A 25,847-nucleotide genomic window follows, 5' to 3' on the forward strand; every position below is an offset into this window, starting at 1 on the left:
AGACGAAAAATGACTTGCCAGTGTTACACTGCCAAGGAGGGGCAAGGCCAGGATTTGAGCCTGCTCAGATCTGTCCAGCAGCAGTGGCAGTGCTGTATCCACGTTGACATGAAATGGTGGCCAACAGCCTCCCTCCACAGCCTGCTGTGCCTTCTGTCCCCACCTGGTCTCTGTCCTCTGAGCCATCCTAGCAGCCCTGGGCTTCCTCATGAGCAGCAGTGAAAGATCGTGTCAAGACAAAGCAAGAATATCCATGTCCCATCTCTGCCAGTGAGCAGGCAGGAGGGCTGCCCCAGCAGTCTGGACCTCCGGCCTGGCCTGAGCTGGGGCCTTTCCAGGTGCTGGATGCAGCGAGGAAGTCCTCTGCCAGCACAATTGACTGCTGGATTCTGGACACTAGAACTGCTTAGGCCCAGAGAGTGGCATAGTTTACTGGGTGTATGTATAAGGAGACTGGAGGCCAAGAGCCTGTGCTCCTTGAGGAAGGCAGAAGGGAAGGTGCAGGCCAACCCATCAGTCCTGAGGCACTCCTTGAGGCGCTTGAGGTGACTCCAGGCTGTGTCACCTGCCTTCTGGTCTCAAGCACCTGGGAGCCTCAAGATGGGCTTCAATTGTCTACAGAATGAAGGTCCCTGACACAGCATTCATCTGCCTGGGACTCTGAAGGCGGCTGTGGACGAAGGCCAGAGGTTTGCGTGGACAGCTCTGGGTGTCTGGGACTGGTGACTCCGGTGCTGTTCTCAAGGAGTGGCCCTTGAGCTTCCCACTAATTCTCCTTCTTGCTCTCTCCTTTCAGGGAACCCAAAAGGTGCGATGCTCACCCATGGGAACGTGGTGGCTGATTTCTCAGGCTTTCTGAAAGTGACAGAGGTGAATAAAGTAGACTCACCAATGCAGGTGTCTCTCAAGGACACCCTCAAGCCTCAGAGGTTTTTTGGGTTTTCTTTTTTTTTCCCTGATACAATCTGGGCTGCCTTTCACAGGCAGGAGTTTCTGTTCTCATTAGAGCAACCTCACATTCACAGATACTTTTAACCCCAAACACTGAAATGATCCATACCTGGTAAATATTCAGTTGATTTCTGAGAGTGCTCAGATCCCAGAAAGAAAAACGTGGAAACCTGTTTTTCATTTTTAACTTCAAATATTAAGATACCTGTGTTTTTACGTATACCTTTATTTAAAAGTAATCCTTAATAACTTGTTTTTCCAAGTAGGTCAGGGTTTAATTCAGTCATTTTGTGTTTAAGGACTACTAGAGTCTGAGAAACAATGGCAACTGCTAATTTATAAAACTGTACTTAAAAAAGGTAAATCTAAAATCACAAAAGCTTGATAACTTGGCCTGACAAAAACATGTTAGCACTTTTTAACCGGCTAAGAAAGAAGGACCTTTTTCCACAAGTGGTGAGTATCTGAATGTCCTACACTTTCCTAAAGGAGAAAGGAATGTACCTTTTCCTGTATAAATTAAGCTTTTTCTCTACTGTGGAGAAAATCGCTATCCACATTTATGCCAGATGGCATTATGGAGCATATGCCCATTTGTTATATATTTTGGTGGAAAACTGTGAGACACTGTTGGTAGCTGAGCCCAGACCAGGAGCCATGAGCAAGGTCCCCTGGGCTTGTCCAAACTCGTCCAAAAGCCAGCCCAGGAGACTGAAGACCTCTGTAAAAGGGCGGAGGGCAGGGAACTCAGCCAAGGAGAGCTCATCCCTGAATGGGGCCCCCTGGCCAGGTCAGCCCCTGTCCCTGAGGTCAGACCCATCCTGCAGAGTGGGGTCCCTCTTGGCCATCCGCTTTAAGGCCATGTTCCCAGGCTGTAGCTTATGAGGCCTGGTTCCACCCACCACACCTCTGTCCGGGGCACGTACCCCGGCCCCAGTAGGCATAGACCTAGGGTTCTCTTGGCCCCTTTCTCTCGAAGGAGGACCAGAAAGTGCCAACAGGCTGAGACCCTCTGAATCGCTGTCCGGGTGGCCCAGGAAAGCTGGTGAAGTGGGACCTGAGGCAGATCCTGCAGCTGTGGGGAGGGAGAGGCGTGCCGGTCTGGCGCGAAGACTGAACGAGGTGCAGGCCCTCCCAGAGGAGACTTCCCTGCGGAGCTCGACTCTGCTGGTTTATGTGTGCTTCAGTTGGCTCTTTGCTTCTGCAGATAACCTAGACCCACTGGCGCTTCTACCTAACACTCCACTTCCTACACTGCCCTGTCTCTCTGTCTCTCTCTCTTTTCTTTCTGCGCCTCCCATCTTCCTCTCTCTCCTCTCTCTCACTTTTCTCTCGCTGTCATCTCACCTCTCTCTCTGTCCCCCCTTCCCCACTGCCCTTCCCCTCTTCATGTTTGCCCATCCAGGTCATTTTCTCTTTATTGTTTTATGACTCTCTTGTCGTCTTCCTGTCAGTGTTTCTTTCCTTTCTGTCTCCCATGCCCGGCACCTGCAGAAAGTGATCTTTCCGAGACAGGACGATGTGCTCATCTCCTTCCTGCCTCTGGCTCACATGTTTGAGAGAGTCATCCAGGTAAGACGCCCGCCTGACTGACCGGGCCTTGCCTGGGCTCCTTCTGTTTTCTTACAGAGTCAGTGGGCTCCCACTTGTGCGGATGTGCACATTTCCTATTTGCCTTTAGCACACATGTTTGAGCGAATGGTGCAGGTAAGGCCCTGGCTTCAGGGAGGCACAGTCTGAGCCCAGAACCCAGAACCCTAGCAGGGTGTCACACTTGTCACTGGCAGCTTGAAGTAGAACTAAACTGGCCTGTCCTCGGAAGGTGCCACAGGGGTCAGAGGGGTCAGAGGACCTTGGACCCCCTGATCTGTCCCTCCTGTGAGCACTGCTCCAGGGAGGACCCAGGCCTGCTTGTCTTGCTGTGGACACACCTTGGCTGAGAAAGGCCCCAGCTGCTCAGAGAGCATTGCAGCTCTGCAGAAGTGCTTTACCATTCAAGCTCTGTACAGTATGGCTCCATTTATGGCCCAAACACCTATATTCTGTAACTTTCATCACTCACTAAACTCCTAAAAAAGGAAACAAGACAGTGAAGTTGAAAGGGGAGTCAAACTATCATGGCCCCTCAGGCTGTGGATGGGACTGGTGTTATGGTTGGACCTGGGACAGGCCTTGTGGGGACACAGAGAGAATGGAGGAGTCCTCCTGAGGTTGTGGGGACAAAGAATTATCCGTGTGTGTCACTTAAGGGACCAGCCTGTGCATAAACTATCTCCTAAGCCTCTCCCGTTTTGCCTTGGGGGAGGTCTGGTACACTAGGGCGTGCTTTCAAGCTTTCCAGACCTGGATTCGCATGCCAGCAATTACCGTGAACTAGTTTTGGGACTCTAGGCAAACCCCTTTCTTTACCTCTGTGACCTTTGCATTACTCATCTGTAAAACAGAGATTAGAAATTCTGTTTCCCGTATAGAATAGCTCTGAGCATGACAGAAAGGAGCCCCTGGCATACTCTTAGTCCCATTAGCAACCAGCCAGGCTCTGCCTTGGCCTCCCACCGCCAACATTAGCAGCACCTCCAGTACTTGTGGGCACTGCATACCCTTCCAGAGTTGCCGAGGTATCCCTGGGGAAGACCACAGGCGCTCTGAGACCTGGAGCGGACACACCGATGGGGTGTTATACAGCTCAGAGACTGAGTCCTCAGGGAGGCCCCTGTCCAGGCTTTGGGAGTAAGCTTGAAGGGGCAGGCACCAGTGAGACTGGCTGCTCTGGCATCTCCCAAAGACTCAGGATTCCACCCTGTCTCCTGCTGCTTCTCTCCATGTCTGAGTGGGACTTGGTGGGGAGGGGTGTGTGTGTGGGGGGGTGTCACCTCTAATGGCTTCCTTCAGTGTCCCAAGGCAGCAGCCAGAGCTGGGTGAGGGGTGTCACCGGCACCCTCCGTGTGGGGCAGAGCTTTGGACAGCTCTGGATTACAGCCAGGAGTGACTGCCCTGAGGGACTCCTCCCTTCCTGTCCACTTCTTCCAGTCTGTCGTCTACTGCCACGGAGGGCGCGTCGGCTTCTTCCAGGGAGACATCCGCCTCCTCTCAGATGACATGAAGGCTCTGTGTCCTACCATCTTCCCTGTGGTCCCACGACTACTGAACCGCATGTACGACAAGGTGAGCTCCGCGGGGAGTCTCTGGCCAGGCTGAGCAGCTGCATATCTGCTTGTTTGGACAGAGGCTGGAGCCCCAGGCTGGCTTTCTACACCACCAGCCCCAGGTCCTGGAAGTTGCCTCTTCTCTTGTATTCCCTGACTCTCACCCCTCCTTCTCCTGTTTTCTTCCTATTCTCCAAAACCCTGGTTGGGAGATTTCGGGGGGAGGGCTTCTTTCCCAACAACGTGCCTGGGCCTTGGTAGCGTTAACCTTTAGCTGGATGTCACACATTCAGTGACCTCCTGCAGGGACAGAAATAGAGTGTGGCTTCTCTGCTGGCCAATCTAGGCCTTCTTCCTGGGGGTGTATCTAGAGGTGGGACCTGCAGTCTTTACAGCTGTTTCCAACTTCTGTTCCTCAGATCTTCAGCCAGGCAGACACATCATTAAAGCGCTGGCTCCTGGAATTTGCAGCAAAGCGTAAACAGGCTGAGGTCCAGAGTGGAATCATCAGGAATGATAGTATCTGGGATGAACTCTTCTTTCATAAGATTCAGGTAAGAAAACGAACAAGTGATGATAGAGTGGCACCCAAGTGTCCAATGGGTGACCTTACAGAAGAATTAGAGAAGTTCATCCCAATAGTGTGTAATCTTATAAAACAGTAACTTTTTGCTAATGAAATCAATGCTTAACCACTGAAATTTTAAAGGACCCATTTTTGTTCATTGGAGATGTGTTACATTTGCCAAAGGCAACCAGCAAGAAGGACTCCTGGAAAGTAAGTTCCTTGACCTCTATAGGCAGTAGGGCAGCTTTGCCCTTGGGTAGTCAGATTCACCAAGCAAGCAGCTCTTGGGGCTCGAAGATTCTCTTGCCCCTCCCTGTAGCCTTGGCCACGGTGGCTTTCCAGTAGCACGAGGTTCTAGCCAGATGACCAAGAATCTTCCTTTCCCTCCGTGTTTCCCATCTCTTCAGCCTCTCTTAAACCAAGCTGTTTATGAATTACTCATTCCTGTCTCCTCACTAAAGTTTTAAAGCTGTGCATTACTCAAAGAACTTGTGGTTAATTTGTACCAGTACTCATTTTTCCTTACTACTCTATTTTTAGCTATGATAACTAATATTTAAAATCTCTTGGCTCAACTTACAGAAACAAAGTGTTTAAAAAATTCTTTGACCTCTGCAGTGCATAGTAAATAGCTCATGGCATTGATTTAGAAATGAAAAAAGGCCATGCCATTAAGGTGGAAGTGGGAAGAAATTGTCCTCAGTAATTGTTTTGGTTGCTTGCAAATGATGGGAGAGTGAGGGAACAGCTGTGTATTTTAAGAAAGGGAGAACCAAAATTATAGAATGCCACACAGATTAATGGCCCTTATCTCAAAATACATAAAAGAATTGGCCATATTGTGGGTTGGATTGCAAAGCTGATTGGGCTGATTCATTTGGAAGAAGGGGGGCTTCCTCAGCTCATGTGTTGTACAGCCTCAGGCGGCCTCTCTGATCCCAACCCTAGGGTCCAGGTAGGGTACAGCTGCTGAACGTTGATGTTAGGTGAGGCCCAGGTGAGCTACACTCCACTTGCCACAGCACAGACTCTGGCAGGTTCTTCTCTCTTCCCACAGGCCAGTCTTGGTGGGTGCGTGCGGATGATTGTTACTGGAGCGGCCCCCGCGTCACCAACGGTCCTGGGATTCCTCCGGGCGGCTCTGGGGTGCCAGGTATTTCCTTTATGTGGCCTTCCCTGGGGGCAGTGGGGTGAGTGTTAGGATGGGGCAGGAAACCCATTATACCCTCTACTGTACAGAGAAATATTCTGGGGGCAAGATCTTTGTGGAATAAAAGCTCCCTTCTCTGAAGATGTAAAAAGCCCAGGGTCACTGAAAGCCAAGATAACCTTGTCACATTGTGGAAAGCCCAGGTGTGTGTATCCACTCTGGGAGAAAACTGTATATGGATCATCAGTGTGCTGGAGAACCTGTCCCACACCTGTACCAGCATCTCTGCATTCTCCAGCCTGCAGACTCTTTCCCAGCCCAGAGAAGGAGCACGAGGGAGGGGGATAAAAGTTCATTTGTGTGTTTTTATTTGATTCAGTAGGTTTTGTCATGGCTAAAAAAATTCATTCCTTTATTTATCCATTCAATTAATGTTTGTCAGGTTCCTACTTATGCAGACTATAGTAACATAGTTGTGACTGGTGGGTTTTAAGTAAAGTAGGCACATCTACTTCATAAATGTGCATGCTTAAAATTTTATCCTTTAGAAGCCGTGGGCTTCTTGGGAATTCCCTGGCGGTCCAGTGGTTAGGACTCAGTGTTTTCACTGCCGTGGGCTCAATCCCTGGCTGGGGAACTAAGATCCTGCAAGCCGCCAAAAAAAAAAAAGGAAGGAAAAAAGAAGCCAGGGGCTTCTTACGCTGACTTCCTGTTCTACACCAACATGAGCTGACCGCTCCTAAAGGCAGCTCTCCCACATGGTCTATTCATGCGAGCACATGGGGCTCTGAAGGGGAATATCTTACAGAGACAAAATCTTTATTGGATTTTAAAATGTTTGTCTTTAATACATATTATTCAAATTAGAAATAGAGTCAGTGGTTGAAAATAGGTTAGAAGTCTTTATCCCAAACCATATAACCTTATCTACTAAGTGTCTGTGGTTAAAAATAGCATTTCTTCCAAGCAGAGTAGCTATACCTGTTGTCTGTGTTCAGTTTCTCCTGAAGGTACCTACTTCCAGAGCACCTCCCCTCCCACCGTCCCCAGCATGGAGCAACCAGATGCTCCGTGAGAGGTTAGCTGGCTGAAAAGGGCAGCCAGCTATCTGCAGGCAGGTGGGCACCTACAGTATGGTTTCTGTGTTTTGCTTGAAGGTTTATGAAGGTTATGGCCAAACTGAGTGCACAGCTGGATGTACCTTCACTACACCCGGGGACTGGACATCAGGTAGGATTGGCTGGAGATGTGAGAATGAGTTAGAACAGCAGGCTGTAAAACTTCCTCATGGAAAGTATGTTTACATAGGAAACAGCAGAAGAAACAGAAGAAAAACAATGATGGTAGTTTTGTCTGTGTTGTGGCATTATGGATCTGTTTCTTTTTGTTACATATTTTTGTATTTCCTACTATATTTTGTATTTTCCTATTTCTTTTATAAATAAATAGAAGTTATGTTAAAAAAAAGTAGTAGATCACAAAATACAGCTCCAGGTAGAAAAATCCTATGATATCAATATATTGGATTTTATAGTTTCTAAATATCACACAGTCTTGCTTACAGTCGTTTCAGAATGAAGGAAGCAGGCTGTGAATTGGATATGATTTAGGAAGGAGAGGCAAGTTTATAGCAGCCAGTGCGCTGTTTCTTGAAGAGCCATTTCAGAGGCTCTTTGGAACTATGGTCTCCTGTGATAGCAACATCTAAAAGGCAATGGCAACCTCAGAAAGGAGCAGCTACTATCCACACCCTCATTCTGAAGGGACCGATCTTTCAGGGCAAGGAGGAAGCAGTAGGTAGCCCATGTATTGGCTGTCACTAAACTTAGACCAAATACAATCATCTGAAAAACATTCAGCAAAAGAATTCTTCAGGATACCAACTTCCTCTGTGAGCCTGGAGCCACGCTTCACGCTTAAGTTTGCTCAACTACAAACTAGAAAATTTGGGATGATGTGCACAGAAAAGAAATATGCTTAGTAGCGTAATACTATTTTCAGAGCACCTTGAGGTAGTCAGCAGAAACATGATAGGTGGATTCTAAATTGAAATCACATTTGGCAAAGTCAGGTACAGAAGTTTTATCTCCTTAAACTCTAGCTGAATAAAGCCTATCTTGTATGTGAAGTTTTTGATCTCCCTACCACTGGCACCTTTACTACACGGACCATTTTCTGAGGTCCTGGCTCATTAACTTTGTTCTTGTTACTGCGATCATATTTACTGATCATTTACATGTATACCCTTCCTTTGGACACTTTCTTCCCTCTTATGATGTCCTGCATTTTCCTATGTGAGGCTTTTGAGGTTTTACCTTTTTTATGCATCCTTACCATAAAAACTTGCAAAGGTTATTGAGTATGAGAAGATCGGTATCTTTGTACAATATTATAAAAGATTTGGCGGTCTCTCATTTAAAAGAGAAACGAAAGTGTCACAGCCTGCTTTTTGTTTATGTGGCTCACTTTATTTCAGGACCTTGGCCAGCATCTGCTTAAAAATCCTGCGCCTTGCCAGTGAATTGTGTAACCACCACAATTACTAGAAAATGACTTAGATGTAGTTTTGTGGTGGGAGTATATAAGACCAAGAAAATTTGCCGTCTTATTTGAGGGCGTGGGGTGGCGAGTTGCCTCATCCTTGTTTTCCATTTCAACAGTCTGGTGACTGGAAGAAAAAGCAATAATGACTATATTTTATGATCCCCAAACCAAAACATATGATCTGATGATGGGGAAAGTGTTTTAATATAAAAAATCCTGACTGTTTGGTTGGTGTGGGTATGAGCCTCCCCAGAGACCCTGTACAGGTTGACTCTGGGCCATGTAAGCCTGGCCGGCTGTTTAAGAATCAGATGTAAAACAAAGGCCCAGCAGAGGTTGGCCTCTCCTTTCTCCAGAACTTTGTTTTATCATCAATGCTTGCTTGTGACAAACGCCCATCTAGAGGTGTATTGCTTTCCATCCACGATTCCCCACTTTGACCACTTGAGGGGTTTCACATGGCGTGGAGCATCTTCAGTGCTGAAATTGATCTGAACACTGACAAATGCACATTGTTCTGGTGTTCTAGGACACGTAGGAGCACCTCTGCCCTGCAATCATATCAAGCTCGTGGATGTCAAGGAACTGAACTATTGGACCAGCAAAGGAGAAGGAGAGGTAAACTTGAGCGTTTAGCCATTCATGTTTGTGGATGCTCTACATGTAGCGAGGAAAAGAAAAAAAAATGGAAATGGAATTGTTTTCCTTTCACCCTATGTGTAAAGTCATTTTATATTATTGATTAATTTGACTCAACTGAATTGAGCATTTTCTCTCCTGTTTATGAAGTAACCAACCCTCAAGGCTGGGACTGGGCTGGTCCAAAACAAGATTTGGGATTCGCAGACTGTTTTAAAAATCCATTTTTTTCTTAACTGGCACGGCTTGTTGCTGTGTATCTGTGCAGGCAGAAACATGACCATTTGCAAATAGGCCAGATGGGGTAGATAGAGCTGTGGGACATTAAATGCAACAACATTTGCATTATAGGGGTCCCAGAAGGAGAAGAGAGAGAGAAAGGACCTGAGAAAATATTTGAAGAGATTATAGTCGAAAACATCCCTAGCATGGGAAAGGAAATAGCCACCTAAGTCCAGGAAGCACAGAGAGTCCCAGGCAGGATAAACCCAAGGAGAAACATGCCGAGACTGTCGGCATGTTTTGTCAGTAATCAAACTGACAAAAATTAAAGACAAAGAAAAATTATTGAAAGCAACAAGGGAAAAATGACAAATAACATTCAAGGGAACTCCCATAAGGTTAACAGCTGGTTTCTCAGCAGAAACCCTACAAGCCAGAAGGGAGTGGCATGACATATTTAAAGTGATGAAAGGAAAGAACCTACAACCAAGATTACTCTACCTGGCAAGTATGTCATTCAGATTCGATGAAGAAATCAAAAGCTTTACAGACAAGCAAAAGCTAAGAGAATTCAGCACCACCAAACCAGCTCTACAACAAATGCTGAAGGAACTTCTCTAAGTGGGAAACACAAGAGAAGAAAAAGACCTACAAAAACAAACCCAAAACAATTAAAATGGTCATAGGAGCATACGTATCGATAATTACCTTAAACGTGAATGGATTAAATGCTCCAACCAAAAGACACAGGCTTGCTGAATGGATACAAAAGCAAGACCCATATATATGATGTCTACAAGAGACTCACTTCAGACCTAGGGACACATACAGACTGAAAGTGAGGGGATGGAAAAAGATATTCCATGCAAATGGAAATCAAAAGAAAGCTGGAGTAGCAATACTCATATCAGATAAAATAGACTTTAAAATAAAGAATGTTACAAGAGACAAAGAAGGACACTACATAATGACCAAGGGATCAATCCAAGAAGAATATATAACAATTATAAATATATATGCACCCAACACTAGGAGCACCTCAATACATAAGGCAATTGCTAACACCTATAAAAGAGGAAACTGACAGTAACACAATAATAGTGGGGGACTTTAACACCTCACTTACACCAATGGACAGATCATCCAGAAAGAAAACTAATAAGGAAACACAAGCTTTAAATGACACAATAGACTAGATAGATTTAATTGACATTTATAGGACATTCCATCCAAAAACAACAGATTACACTTTCTTCTCAAGTGCACATGAAACATTCTCCAGGATAGATCACATCTTGGGTCACAAATCAAGCCTTGGTAAATTTAAGAAAATTGAAATCATATCAAGCATCTTTTCTGACCACAATGCTATGAGATTAGAAATCAATTACAGGGAATGAAACGTAAAAAACACGAACCCCTTAATACCTTGCCATAGGGAATTTTCTTAATGCCAAGTGACCCTTGTAACCTTTCCTTCAGATTTTATGTGTCAAGTTTATTGCTTCATGTGGGTGTTCTTCTTCTGTCTGTTGGCTTCTCTTCTGCCTGGAGCCTGGCTACTCGATGTGTGGTCCATGAACCAGCAGCATCTGTATTACCTGGAAGCCTCTTAGAAATGCAGATGCACTGTCCCTGACTTCCTGACCAGAATCTGCATTTCACCAAGATCCCCAGGTGGTTGCACTTTAAATTTAAGAAACATTCTATTCCCACTGCCTGTACAAAGGGCATCATTATATACAACAGAGGAAGGAATTAATTTAATGGCTATTAATATGTCACTCATTGCTTAGTGATGGATTTTACCAAGACAGCACCAGGCCGTCTCCCCGGGACTGTAGTGTATGGGTGTTTGCTTGCTTAGTGGATTTTGCCTGAGTCCATCCAGGATCTTTTCCACCAGGGAGGGGGAACTTCTGAAGGTAATAAATCTCCATCCCTGGGGCCTTCGAGTGAAAACTCCTGAGCCGCTGGAAGCTTAGAACTGTCACCTGTAAGATTTATTTTTTAATCTTGGCTTGAAGTCCTCTCTGACGTTATTGCTGTTTTGCACTTTATACTTGTTTTTTCCTAAAATAAGTTTGGAATCATGGTGGAGATAGCTTGATAGCCCCACAAGAAAGTATAAAATTCTCCCTTGAGAACTGACAACAAGCACATCAACCATGGATCAGGGTGTTTAATCTTTCAAGTCCCCTAAAGCAACCTTTCCTGTGAAAGGTGGAAACATGCCAGCAGCTTTAAAAGATCAGAAATGCTTTCTTTCCTTGCTTGTTAAATGTGACGCGTTTCTGACCCAGATACTCTTTTCAAACTTTACACTTCTGATGGATTTTATAGCTCTGGAGAGAAACAGATTCCTTCAAAACTAAATAAAGAATTTATCCAAGAGCTCTAATTTAAAAGTTAAAAGATTTTGAAGCACTAAAAGATACAGAAAGAACAATCTGTGCTCTAGTGTTTAATGACACAAAATAAAATACCTTTAACATTTTGTATTAAAAAGTAAAAAAAAAAAGTACTTTTCGAATCATCTTTCATGTTGAACATTCTACATACTCAGAATGTGGAATGCACAGCTACATGAGATTATGTATGTTCCATAAATATTTACATACTGATGTGAGTCATTACTCTGAGTCATTACATACTGAGTCATTACTATGACTCAGCCATTACATACTGAGTCATTACTATGAAATAAATCATATGCACACATTTTAAGAAGACTACTATTGTTTCCTAAAAGAGTATATGTAGGTGCATCCCCCTCATCTACAAAATTAACCACTACAACACATTTGAATCTTCCCTTGCTCCTCCAGACTTTCATTCCCCTAGTTAAGTATTACCCTGCTTTTATTAAACCAATCTTTGTATTGTTTTTCTTTGTAATCTATCATGTATGTAGGTAACTTTAAACAATAAATTGTCTTGTGTTGCCTTGCTTTTAACTTTATAAATAGGATATTCCTGCATACATTCTTGTGTGACTTGCATTTTTTTTGTTCTACATTAGTTTTTGAGGTCCAGCCATGTAGATATGAATAGCTAATCAATTTTCATGGCTGTATGCTTTTTGATGCATATTATACCATGTTTTACACACCTATTTCACCATTTTATGTTAATAGACATTTTGATTGTGCCCATTTTTTATTATAAAAATGCTATAAATATTGGTACAGCTGCTAAGAACCATCTTGCCAGTGATTTTTAAATTTTCCTTATGCACAAACTATCTGACATTCCTAACAAGTACAGTCAATTTAGTGAAACAACAGTCAGTATCATGGATTTAGTGGCACACTCCAATGGTTAAGATGAATGAATGCTCGAGAACCCAGTTGTCACACTGGTTGTGCACATAGACCCAGCCGTTGGCTCCACTAATATCTATGAAAGGACCCTAGAGCTCTAGAGGAAATGTGTTGAAAAATGTATAAGGAGCCTTTCTTGTGTATTTTCATAAAATTGTGCTGATGTGCAGGCTGTCTTGTTAATATAGTTTCCAAGAAGAAAGTGTCCCTAAGATGAGTGGAATTACAAAGTTTAAACATTCCATGAGACAGTATAATGACTTTTCTTCATTACAACTTTCCTACTTTTCTGATGTAATTCTGTGTTGTCACTGAGTGGCAAAAACAGAACTTGGAGTCACAGCACTTTCTTCCTAACCAATGTATAAATTTAGAGTGACCTCTATACGCACGGCTATAAATATCCAGTTGATTCCTACAGAACAGTTTCAGCCACTGAGTCAAACGAACTTAGTCAACTGTACGTTTTATATCGACACAGCAGCATCTTTTTTTCCTAGAGAAAGAATATATACTATTTTAAAAATTCAAGTAATGCCTTTGCCAAACTAAAACAAACAAAACCAAAACACACTAATTTACTAATGTTAAATAAAAAGGTGGATACTATTTTTACTCAAGGAAAACCAGAAGAGGCAGGTCTAGGACCAACAGGCATGGAGTTCTGATTCTCAATAGATTTATTATAGTCAACAAGTTTTATGCACATGTAGAACCCTTGCTCAGGGCCCCTTTGTCTCCATAATTCATTGGGCGTTCCAGCCCTGTTCTGGGTAAAGTAGGACAGGTCAGCTACAGCTTGAGTGGAAGCTCTACCCTGAAAATTCCAATGTCTGGGTAATTATTCAATCCAAGGAGTAGCTTATGTCAGTATCTGTTTACTTATCTTTTTGATTAGTGTCTGACAGTACCAGAATATGTGTGATGTTGACATGGAAGTGAACTTCATCCAATCCATGCTTTCTAGCAATATTTGGACTAATAAAGCCAGTGTTCCTGGGTCAGCTAGGTGAAAGCCAGTTAATGATATCTGATTTTTCACAGAAAACAATACCCCGTGTTCTGAAATACTCCTTGACCAGGTTTCCTTCCCATTACTGGTTTTCCTAATGGATAGTCAACTGCAAGTTTCCAATTATCATTATATGATCAGTCAGATTTCGTTGCAATGCTTCACTGTAAAAGCAGACTAGTACAGCTTGTTCATTCCATGGGAGTAGATAGGAAAGCTGAGTGCCTGGTCATGAAGCAGGGGGCTCAAGCACCTCTGGTAGAATCAGCCAGCTTTCAGTATCTGATGAGACCCCATCCAGTGTCACAAAGCAGCGCATACGAAAGCCGCAGTGTTCCTGAGGAAGAAGGGACGGCAGAGAGGTAGTTGGAGAGGACACTGCTTGAGAGAAGGCAGGAGACAGGTGAGAACGCTGGCGGCTGTTCCTGTCCTCTCTTTCCATCACTGTAGTTTCCACAGTGGATTTCCTGAGGGATAGTGTCCATTTTTCTACCCATGCCTCGTGACAGCCTCATATCAGGATTCCTTATGCTGTGGGCTGAGAGAAACCGGGCATTTGTCCCTACAGATCTGTGTGAGAGGACCAAATGTGTTCAAAGGTTACTTGAAAGATCCGGAGAGGACAAAGGAGGCCCTGGACGACGACGGCTGGCTTCACACTGGAGACATTGGGAAGTGGCTGCCAGTATGTATGTTTGGAACCGTGGGCCTCCACACATGGTGGTGGGGGGGGTGTGTATAATCTGATTCACTCCAAGGCAGGAGTCTTTATATCCACCCTGAGAAGTAATCATTCCAGAATACCTCTGGGAAATGGGAGGTTCTTCCTTACCTCGCCCCCAGAGCCTCCTCCTGCATCCTCCTGATGAAGGTGACAGGGATCTTCTGGGAGCGTAGAACTGGAGTTTGAGGCCTACCCCCTACCCTTAAGAGGTTTCCAGGAAGAGATCTGACAGCGTTCTGGAATCCGATGGGTGAAGTACAAGGAGCATGGGGCTCGTAACTCTGGGAGATCTGACGAAGGCAGGGCCTGGGAGCCCATGGACACTGGCCGCCAGCTGACAGGTGGCACTGAGCAGTGTGAAGAGCTTGGAGCTGGGCAGGAGGATGCTGGCTTTCCTTTGTCTCTGCTAGCAGCTGCTCTCGTGACCTTGAGCAAAGCTTCATCCCTCTCTGGGGCTCTGTATTGACTCAGTTATAGAATAAGAAAGTAAGGCTACATGGCATTCTTTAGCGGTGGCCCCCAACTTTTAGCCAAAACCAGTAGTGGTGCCTCATTCTGTCATTTGTAAAATGGAGGTGATAACATTGCTTACCTCTATGGTCGTTGTTGTAAGGAACAAATGAGATTATACCTGTAAAGCCCTTAGCACAATACCTGGCACCCAGGAGATGCTTAGATGGAAACGATGACCAGAAAAGAACTATGTAACTGAAACCGAGAGCCTCCACCTGCAGCAGCCCACCCCAGGAAACCTTTCCTGTGTCTCTGGGAGATTGCTAAGATTTTGGGTGGAGTTCTGAGATGTTGAATTTATTGGACAGGTGAATGATGTTAAGCCCTCCAGGGGCCCTCTGGGCTGGTGAGCTGATTTGCCCCTGCTTGGAACTGCACATTTCACTTTGAGACACCCTCACTCTTGCAGCAGACATGGATGTATCCCTGGGCCAGGGACTATGCTCAGGGGAGAGACACATCTTTAGACAGTTCCCAACCCAGTGTGATGGGCATGAGATGAGGGTCATGCTCACCTAGGGGAGAAGGACAAGCGCCTACTGGCTCTGAGTCTCAGGATTTAAGTCCTGTTCCAAGAGGAGAGGGGAGAGTGGGAAGGACAGTCAGGGCAGGAGTAATAGCATGTGCTAAGTAGAGAGACACTAGAGGTGTGAGGCAAGGAATTCTAACTGAGGTTCCCACAGATGTGGAGGAGGGAGGCTGGAGAAGCAGCAGGACCCTGGACACTGGCAGAGGGTAGATTGTCCCATCAGCTAACGAAGCCTAGGCTTCAGCCTTCACTTGCGTAGGCCCCTTTCAAGGCTCTGCACTTCATTTTATATTATTTTTCTTAAAGGTGGGGGTCTCAAAACTGGAAAAAACTTGAAGTCCCACAAAACTCTGGATCTGCCACTGATGCCCTGTAACTTGGATGAAACCACCCACCTTGCAGGGTGTTGTGAGAAGCAAGTGAATTGATTCATGTGAAGCACCTAGTGCTGTGCCTGAACTCAGAGCCCGAGGCAGTAGGCAGGCAGTCTGTGGGAGTCAGTTTTTAAAATTATTACTATTTTGAAATAGTATTAGGTAGATCAAGGAAAAGGTCTAAGTGTCTGATCCAGAAAGACCTGGTTCTCCCACCTCCTAGCTGTGTGGCCTTGGAGGCGTTAACTGACCTCTCTAATCCTCACCTTCACCATTTATGAAATGGAGGTGATGACACCCAGCTCATGGGGTGCCACGAGGACCAAAGAAGCCAGTGTAGGGAAAGGCCCTGATGTCCAGCCTGGATTTTGAGCAAAACAAGGCCTGCTTGTTTTTCTCTTCTGGCGAGACTACTCTGGTTCTGATGATTGAACAGATAGAGCAGGGCCAGAGTGTGTGCACACGTTCAGTAAGGAAGTGGTTTTGATGGAGGAGGAGGTGTCTGTGAGAAGGATTTATGAGTGAGGACAGATGAGCCTGACTGCTGGAAGTCCCAGGAGAGGCCAATGGCAAGGCCATCTCCAGGTCTGGGGCTTGGGGAATGGGACAGGCTTGAGGAGGAGAAGGATGAGCTTCCTTTAGGGCATGTTGCATCGTGCAGGGAAAAGGGCCTGGTTTTTGTAGAGTTTGGAGGATAGTGAGGTTCTGGGTCTGGAACTCAGTGAAGAGCTCTGGCTGGAAGCTCAGACATATGCAGGAGTGGCCACTTAGGAGATAAATGGTGGTCACCTCAAGGAGCATCGTCAGTGAAGGTGAGGAAGTTGCAACATTCAAGGAGAGAGCCAAAGGAGAGAGACCCACCTATTCACCTTGGAAATTCAAAAAGTTTTGAAGGGAGTCAGGGAGGTGAGTGGGGTTCCTGGAGGCCAGGGGTGCAAGCACTCACTGCCCAAGGGGTGGCCTGCCTGCTGCAGAGGTCCTGGAGGGAGAGGGCTCCTAATGCCACCTGGGGTCCTCTGCCAGAGCTGTGCTATGTGCTGAAGGATGGAGAGGCTGCTCTTTGGGAGTGGTGGCCTAAGCATGGTTCAAGGGGGAGAATCTGAAGATGCTGCTGAGAAAAGCGACAGCTGGAGCGAGGGCCTGGGTTAGAGGAGCCCTGATGGGAAGGTGGGTGGCCTCCTGAGGAGGAGGGCACCTGTTGCTGGGCACCAGGGTGGCAGGGGTGGGAGGGGGAGTAGGGCGCATGGTAAGGGTACAGGACAGTGGGCACTCAGGGCCCAGCAGAGCTTGGGAGCCATCCACCCTTGTGCACGGCGTCCCTCTCCAGCCGTGCAGTGGCTCCATGAGAGCAGAGATGTCAGGTGCACGAGCAGATCTGGTGGGGCTTGCAGGGTGAGACCGGGCGTTGGAGAGGTGAGGGGCTATGGCACTAATGAGTGAGGGGCTCAGGCTTGGGAATGCCACCATTTTATGAAGCCGCTTGTCCAATTCCACAGGCTGGAACTCTTAAAATTATTGATCGGAAGAAGCACATATTTAAACTTGCTCAGGGAGAATATATTGCGCCCGAGATGATTGAGAACATCTACATCCGGAGTGAGCCTGTTGCACAAATGTATGTCCATGGGGACAGCTTAAAGGTGAGTCCCCTAGGCCTCAGCCCTCCCACACGTACTTTGGGCCTGATGAGTACTCTGGGAATGGTTTCCTAAGTAACTGGTATTTGATTAAAGTGATGAACATTAATTTCCAATCAGATACTGGTATTCTCTGGCGTATAGGATCATGAGAGAAAATGCCTTTCTAAGGGAGAAATCTTAATTGCTTATAGTTTGGTAAATTGCAGTTAGGTAAATAAGTTGCTTAAAGTAGTAGTAATAACATTCCCACTACTTTTAACTTATGCTCTGTCTACTTCCAAGAGGAATTTTGAGGTAATATGCTGAAGCGAGATTCAGGGTTTCTGCTCTTTTGATTTTGAAATACACATAAGAACTTTACAGATAAATAGATGCAGTATTGCAAATAATGATACTGATGATATATCTTAATATATTAAGCTAATGTGCTAATATAGTACAGGATTAAATTATTTGAAGAGGATTTATATTTATTCTGCTTTCTGGTATCATTTAGATCTGAAGTCAGAAAGATCACTGTGAATATATTCTGTGCTATCATTGGATTTATGTAATTAAAGACTATTAAATTATTTTTTAAGAAAATGATTTAAAAATTAAAATGGTGTTCTTAAAGAATGAGGACCATACTAATGAATCAGTTTCAAAATGGTCTGGAAATCCTTAGAAATGTATGTGTTTTGGATTGTAGAGCTGGTTGATTAGTATCCTAAAGATGTACTCATTTAAGATTGGCATGAGAATCAAAGGTACATACAGGACTAACCTTACTGATTCCTAATCTTCTTAAGCTTATTTTTTATTAATAAACTTTTTACGAAGTTAGGGAAATATATCAGAAATATTCAAGAATATTTCTGTCGAGAATGTGTGATATGTTTCATAACATAAACATATACATATTTTTAGAAAAGAGTGGAGTCTGAGAATACCAAGAGATTAGTTTTAATGCTGGACCGCAAATAACCACTTTAAAAGCTTTTGTCATAACTGTGTTTTCCTTTGGTGGGATCGCAGGCCTTTTTGGTGGGCATAGTCGTGCCCGACCCGGAAGTCATGCCCTCTTGGGCCCAGGAGAGAGGAATTGAAGGGACGTATGCAGAGCTCTGCACAAATAAGGTCTGTACCTTGGGGCTGTTCCCCAAAAGACTGCTGGACCTTCTGTGATACTGCATAATGAGAGGACATACAAAAACAGTAGCCCAAGTGAAATTTGAACCTATAGGGAAATTTCTAACTTTATTTTATAAATGGTAGGAATCCTAAACCAGAGGTTTGTCTTTTGTCATTGTTGTAGAAGGAGCTCATCTCTCTTCTTAGAACACTTGATAAACTATTGAATTTTCCAGCCAGGAGACATCAGAGAAAGTTTGTCCAGCCCTGTTGTTTTGCAGCTTGCAGGAGAGTCCAGAGAGGGAGGCGTCTTGCCCAAAGCCACATAGCTGGTTAACAGCAGTGTCAGATGTGAGAATAGGCCTTCTGACTCACTGGCCCTGCTCTCTCCTAATGTGAGGTAGCTTTTATATCTACTGGGCTTAGAGAGACAGTCATGGAATTGAAAAAGGAGCACAGTTCTCCCTGCTTAGAACATTTGCCGCTCACACCTTCCAGAAGCCTTCTCCTGGCACATGTACTGTGCCAGGATCTCTGTGCCCTGACTCAGAGGATCTCTGTGCCCTGACTCAGCATCGGCCCCTCAGTCACATGATCTGTTTCTTAGCAGCAGCCATGAACCCTAGAGCTCCCACCAGGCCCTGGGCTCTTCTGGGGGTGACAGGGCCCCTGAGACTCACTAGGCTGACCAGAGGTCTGCTTTAAAAAACAAAATTGAGTGGTCCCTTAGCCTGTTGTTGGACACTCCTTAGGCCATGCAGGCACTTACTTGCCAGATGAGGGATGGTAATTGGCTTTCTGCCAGGGAGCGTCAGCCCTAGTTGGGGGTTTGAAAGGTGGGGGGAGTGTTGGTATGATTGCCAGTTATACTTTGCTCACAACTCATTGATTCTTCTATCTCCATTTTGAAATGTGTTTTTGCCTTGTAATTTTACCTATATGGTTCAATTCAGGAGCTGAGGAAAGCCATTTTGGAAGATATGGTGAGGTTAGGAAAAGAAAGTGGACTCCATTCTTTTGAACAGGTAACTGTTACCTTCTCCATACTTGTTACTGCCCTTTATGCAGGGATGAGAATTAAAGTAACCAACAGTGACCCTGACCTAGATTCCCTATCCTCCATGCTGTGGCCTGCAGACAGGCAGTGTACTAACGGACCCCTGAAGGCCTGTTCTAAGCTGACTTTGCAACAGCCTGCATCCTAACTAAAATCGGTCGTAGGCTGAGTGAGACTGTGCCTATTGTCCTCATAATCACAGATGTTCATAAAGCTGAAATATTACCCTAGCCATAACTGGTACAGCATGTCTACATGGTGTGTCTCCAAGCTGCGTGCAGTACTCAAGACCAGACTCCTGTCTTATTTTTATTTTTATGGGGACTGTCTTCTTGGCTGCAGCAGGCAAGCTTACTTGCTAGGACATCAGAAAGATTGCACTCCTGGGGCCACTGATCTGTCAGCCCAGCATGCCCTGAACAAAGAGGAGGAAACAAAGAGTGTGTTGGGAGTGGACACAGCAGACCTCTAAGACTTTCCGTCTTTGCAAGGTTGGGGTTCTTTTTCGTAACTGAGTTCATAAGCGTACTTGGTCCTACTTACACATGCCATTTATAATCCTCTTTAGTCACAAATTCAAAAAGAAAAATTCTTCAAACAGAAAAATATTAATAGGCTGATTTTTAAAAATTTCTTAGTATGTATTTAATATAATTGTTTTTCATAAAATGGTTCTCCAACAGTGTCCCCAAATATAGTATTAAGGATCTGCAAGGTTTATGAGAAGTTTAAATTTTATCTGTTCTTTTATTTTAATATAAATTTTTTTATTTATTTATTTTTGGCTGTGTTGGGTCTTCGTTGCTGCGCACGGGCTTTCTCTAGTTGCGGTGAGCGGGAGCTACTCTTTGTTGTGGTGCGCGGGCTTCTCACTGCGGTGGCTTCTCTTGTTGCAGAGCATGGGCTCTGGGGCACTTGGGCTTCAGTAGTTGTGGCACACGGACTCAGTAGTTGTGGCTCACGGGCTTAGTTGCTCCACTGCACGTGGGATCTTCCCGGACCAGGGCTTGAACCCGTGTCTCCTGCATTGGCAGGCAGATTCTCAACTACTGCACCACCAGGGAAGCCCCTTTGTATATGTTCATTTTGATGTTAACCTAAAAACATTTTTAAACCAGTTTTAAATATAAACTCTTACAGCAGTTGTTTGACAATTAGAAAACATTTCCACAGATTAAGACTTTTAATTTCTTAAGTTTCAAAGTGAGGAAATCTAAATATAGTTTCAGGGTTTGAGGGAATTGTTTTTCTTTTGAAATGGATCTTTACATTAATCTAGCTTGAGAGAAACTGCTTTACCCTCATCCATCAGTGTGTTTTAGGGCAAATAAGGCCTGGATGAATAAATCCTTATTTTTAAAAATTATAAAATCTGAGGCATTCAGGCAAGTCATATTTATCTTTCTGAATGCAAGGTCATTTCTGGCATGATAATTAAATTCCTAAATTTGCTAAAACTGACTTCATTGCTCTTCCATTACGGGGAGCTGTGTGACTGTAGATGTGATCCTGTAGAGCAGGCGCCACAAATGAGTGGTTGGAGACCTGGTTGATCTGGGCTCCCTATTACCTGAATGGATGGCTGTAAGGACGCTGGGGGTGCACTGGGGATCCTGCGGATACCCTTGTGATTCCCAAGGCTTGCATGCCCCCTGCTGGATGTGGGCTGCATGATCTGCCTCAGAGCAGGTGGAGAATTGTAACAGAGTCCTCTCCTTGGAAAAGACTACCACTCTTAAGCTTATGTTTAAAAGAAACCTTTGGTTAAGGTTCCAGTGTTAACCATTGCTCAAGTTAGAGCTTTTACTGAGAGGAGACGTATTCTTGACTTTCCATACGCCTTAAGCAAAGTTTCTGCTCTAATATTCGGCCCTCGCCATGGTAACCTTAAATACAGAGAAGTCATGTGGCATCCCAAAGGCCTGAGTTTTATTGCCAAGGCTGTTACCTCTTCATTTTCTCTGTTCTCATTCTCCTCTTTGTTGGTGTGTGCTCCTAGTTGTGTTCCAAAGCTCAACATAAATTACTTGAGTTAATCCATAATCTATTGTCAGCTAGTCCTTTTCCCTTTTCCTCAAAAAGGAATGATCAATTAAGGCTTAATGCTAATTTTTTACCCCCCCTCCTCCCCCAGTAGATATCCAAGCCCAAGGCTTAAATCATTCAACAGAAGCTTTAGGAGTTCAGACTTACTGGGCAGCATTGATCTGAATGAAACTTTGAATTAGATGAAAAATTAACGTAATTTGATTTCCAGAAACAGACAATTCCTAGAACTAGGCCAACCATTATCAATTTATGGAGATTTAATGAGTAGATAAGAAGCATTTAAAATAACTGTTATCAATAATTAAAATATGTAGGTTCTTGGGAAGTATCTGAGCATACTTAACTGTGATTTAACCTTTTTTTTTTTGACATTTCTATGCCTTATTAGTTTGCATAGGCGTATAAAATACAAAGTGAACTTTGAAACTTGACAGTTTTCAAATTCGGACTGCAAAGCCCTTGCTAAATATATTTTACTGTATTTCTTGTCATTGAAATGAATACTTACCTAATCAATTTACCTTTAAATCAGAAATGAATTGAACATTTCCCTAATTTAAAATTTTAAAATTTCTCTTGTCCTAAATTATTCACTCTGTGTTTATTAGCTACAAGCAATATTGTGTGTTAAAGTGTTTCACAGAGTAATACCATTGAAAGATTTTAAATAGTTTTTTTTTTCAGAATTATGAAAATTTCTATGCTTTAATGAGTTGGCATACATTGACATTTTTGAGGCATTATATTCCAATATAATATTTAAATGTTATAGTATCTTTAAATTAAAAAAAAACTATAGAATCACTTTTCCGTGACAAGAGTGTAGTTTCAGAAAGGGAGGTAACATTAAGCATCTCCTTCCTTCTTTCCTCAACAAAAACTTTGCTTATTGCAAACTGGAAAACAAGTTTTATGTTGTGTTAGGCATAAAGGGAGACTAAAGATTCTCGTTCCTTCCCCCCCCCCATAATTCAACAGTTTGGTTTTATTAGAAAATATGTAATTATTTATAAAAAATGAAAATTCGTTTTACCATTGGTTTACTTCTGAAAATAAACTAACTATAGGTTTGGGGCCCACAGTTAAGGTCAGTTAAAGAACTGTTTTGACTCATTTTTTCCCACTTACTGATTAGACTTTTAGTCACTGGCGCAATTTGTATAGGTATTTTCATGGAAGAATTTAAATAGACCCAGGGCTGTAGGTCAGACTGGAGCAGGGACTGGCAGTAGTGCCACTCTGATCTGCTCACTAAGTGGCTGAAAGGTGAGCTGAGTGCCATATTACTCGGCTTCCCTCAACACTGTATTTAATTGTGTTTCCTCTCCTCAGGCAGAGACTATGTTGTAGAGAGCCACATTGAACTGCAGATGCCCCAGTCAGCACTTTAGGCCTGCTACAGGTTGCTGGTTTGACAGATACTCAAAATCTACCAGCAGACGCAGTTCTTTCTTCCTAAGATCATAGTGTTTTCTTTTACATTCTACTTACCATCTAAATAGTGTATGTAGCTCTCCCTATGAGAGTCATCTTCCCTGTGCTGTATTGTTTGAAGCTTCTGCTTGTCACTGCTGTATTTTCAGAGGTGTTCTCCCAAGTCCCTGTACTGAACATAGACTCTTGTCTCAATTACACATGTTCTCCACATGCTGTTAGGAATGCAGATGAGCTGAAACCCAGGCTGCCAGGACACTTGTAGAAATTGTATCTTGGCATTGGCATCTCCTATAAAATTATATTATTAATTTCATTTACAGAAGAAGGTGGATAGATCGTTTACACTTGCCAGAAGTCTTTATGTGATACTGTTTCTATCAGAAAGGAACTTTAAAAAAAAAATTAAGGATATTAGCACTGCCAGTTTTTCATTTCATGGAGGTAAACATGAATTACTAAGTTAAATCACTGTATCTAGGATTAAGTTTGATTTGGATTTTGTTCATATTTTCTTCAAGCTAGCTAGTTTTGTTATCAAATGGTGATTTCTGAACTTGAGTAGCAGAACTTAGATGACATCTTATATGCACCTTATGAGCACGTACAAAACATAAGAGCAGTGCTGCTCTGGTAGGTTTGGGGCTTGAGCCAGAGCCTGTCTTCCACCTCCCACCCCTCAACCCAGCCCCCTCACTCATCCCTCCCCCACCCCGCCTCCAATGCACTTTTGCCTCTCCCCCACCTCATCCCACCCGTGTCTGTCTACACTCCACCTTCACGCCCATCTCCACCTCTATACCCCTGCCCAGCAGAGGCCACTGCAGAACCCCTAGCTCTCAGTGCACTATGGTCTGAAAACGTCTCCCTTGGGACCTGTTTCCAGTGAATTTTGGATCCCCTAGGATGATTTATGTTTGATCAAAACAAATTAGGAAAAAAGTATATTCCAGAGGGTACAAAAACTGGCAGCCCTATTCCTTACCAAATCCTTGCTTCTTTGAGCATCAAAAACACTGAGAGAATTTTTTTTTAAATTTTTTTTATTTTGCCATGAAAAAAATGCAGAAAATTTTTATTTTATATTGGAGTTGAGAGAATTTTCAAACAAAACACTTTTTACAAGAACCTTAACAAATTTTGAAACATTCGATAATGCCTCTTTTTAGCCAAGAGCCTCAGATTTCCAGTTATTTATACTGGATATCCAAGTAGAAATCCTTTCAGTATGTAAGGTAAAGTTGAGGCAGCTACCTGTAATGCTAGCTTTAATTTTAGCCTAAAGTCCAGTCCTCCCCTTCCCACCACACACGAATCCCTTAAAATGCTATTCTTTTTATAGCAAAAGTGAATCCTTCATTTGAACAAATTTCTAAAGAGACAAAGATGAATCTCATTTATTAATGCTGTGCTCATTTGAAAATTATCACATTTTAAAATTACAAGCATGGGTTTCAAAAATGCCAGAATTTTTCTTAAAAACTTTTTAAGAAGTAGAAAGTGTAGCTGTTTTAGGGGTCTTCTTTGTATATTGAGTCTTTGATCTGAAAAATCAGTGAATGCAATGGAGAATTTTCTGAGGAAAGACTTCTTTGTCATATTATAATACCCACCTGCCAGGACACTAGACCGTTAGCATCAGAGATTTGGAAAACAATCACTGACATGTTGAATTTTTTGCGACTATTTGCATACATTGATTTTTTCCAATTTTTAAATTTTTGGTGGTTAAATACACATAACATAAAATTTACCATCTTAACCATTTTTTACGTGTGCAGTTCAGCGGCATTAATACATTCATAATGTTGTACAACCATCACCACCATCCATCTCTGTAACTCTTCATTTTGTAGAATGAAGCTCTGTACCCCTCGAACAATAACTCCCAATTCCCGCCCTCCCCCCAGCCTCCAGAAACCACCATTTTACTTTCTGTCCCTATGACTTTGACTACTCTAAGTACTTGTGTTTTTGTGACTGGCTTATTTCACTTAGCCTAACGCCCTCAAAGTTCATCCATGTTGTAGCATGTGTCAGAATTTCCTTACTTTATATAAATAATATTCCATTGTATGTCTATGCCACATTTTGCCTATCCATTCATCTGCTGATGGACATTTGCGTTGCTTCCCTGTTTTAGCTATTGTGAATAACGCTGCTATGAACATGGATTTACAAATATCTCTTTGAGATCCTGCTTTCAATTCTTTTGGGTATATATTCCAGTTTCTCTATATCCTCACCAACACTTGTTATTTCTGTTTTCTGGATAATAGCCAGCCTAATGGGTGTGAGGTGGTGCATAGACTGATTTTTGAAATAAGTCATTTCCTGATTGTATCTATTGATTTTAATTAACAATTCTCATATGACAGTAACACATGCCACAGTAACCTTTCACTCTTGTTCTCCTGGCTTCTGTAACCCACACCCCCGTTCCTTTCTACTCCTCAAGAAACTCCTGTCTCTCAAGCCCAGGCTGAAGCTGTGTCCTACATACTAATACTAATATATCCAATGTCCAAAAACCACTTGGATGTCTCAGAAGCATTTCAAACTTGACATGAATACTTGATCTTCCTGCCTCCAAAGAATCTTTCTGCTCCTCCTCCAGTTTTTCTGCTCAAGCAGAAACCTAGAGCCCGTCTTAAAATCTCTTTCTCTATCAATTACCCAAACCAATTGTAAGTCCTGTCCTTTCTACTCCCCAAATCTATTTCCATCTCCACAGCCAACTTTATAGCCTAAATCACCATCAATCTTGCCTTTTGGCTGGTCTTCCAGCTTCCACTTTTACCTCATTTTAATCCTCTCTTAACAGGGTAATCTTTCCAAAGATGCATGCTAGTACTGTCT

The 25,847-nt window shown here is 43.5% G+C and overlaps 1 protein-coding gene across 10 annotated transcripts in view; it reads left to right on the plus strand.

Annotated features, from left to right (window-relative positions):
- ACSL6 (acyl-CoA synthetase long chain family member 6) overlaps positions 1-25,847 on the plus strand; it is a 64,187-nt gene that overhangs the window by 35,250 nt on the left and 3,090 nt on the right. For 7 of the 10 annotated variants that reach the window (XM_060008890.1, XM_060008895.1, XM_060008887.1 and 4 more), the window contains 11 exons: positions 797-870; positions 2,446-2,523; positions 3,982-4,116; positions 4,517-4,651; positions 5,723-5,818; positions 6,973-7,045; positions 8,889-8,977; positions 14,124-14,240; positions 17,192-17,335; positions 18,353-18,454; positions 19,402-19,473. In XM_060008890.1, coding sequence (XP_059864873.1) covers positions 797-870; positions 2,446-2,523; positions 3,982-4,116; positions 4,517-4,651; positions 5,723-5,818; positions 6,973-7,045; positions 8,889-8,977; positions 14,124-14,240; positions 17,192-17,335; positions 18,353-18,454; positions 19,402-19,473 — 1,115 coding nt within the window. Of the gene's footprint in view, positions 1-796; positions 871-2,445; positions 2,524-2,580; positions 2,659-3,981; positions 4,117-4,516; positions 4,652-5,722; positions 5,819-6,972; positions 7,046-8,888; positions 8,978-14,123; positions 14,241-17,191; positions 17,336-18,352; positions 18,455-19,401; positions 19,474-25,847 lie in introns of all 10 variants that reach the window. The other 3 variants (XM_060008888.1, XM_060008889.1, XM_060008891.1) reach the window with 3 other exon arrangements.

This window comes from Delphinus delphis, chromosome 3, assembly GCF_949987515.2.
Source record: "Delphinus delphis chromosome 3, mDelDel1.2, whole genome shotgun sequence".
Classification (NCBI taxonomy): domain Eukaryota; kingdom Metazoa; phylum Chordata; class Mammalia; order Artiodactyla; family Delphinidae; genus Delphinus; species Delphinus delphis.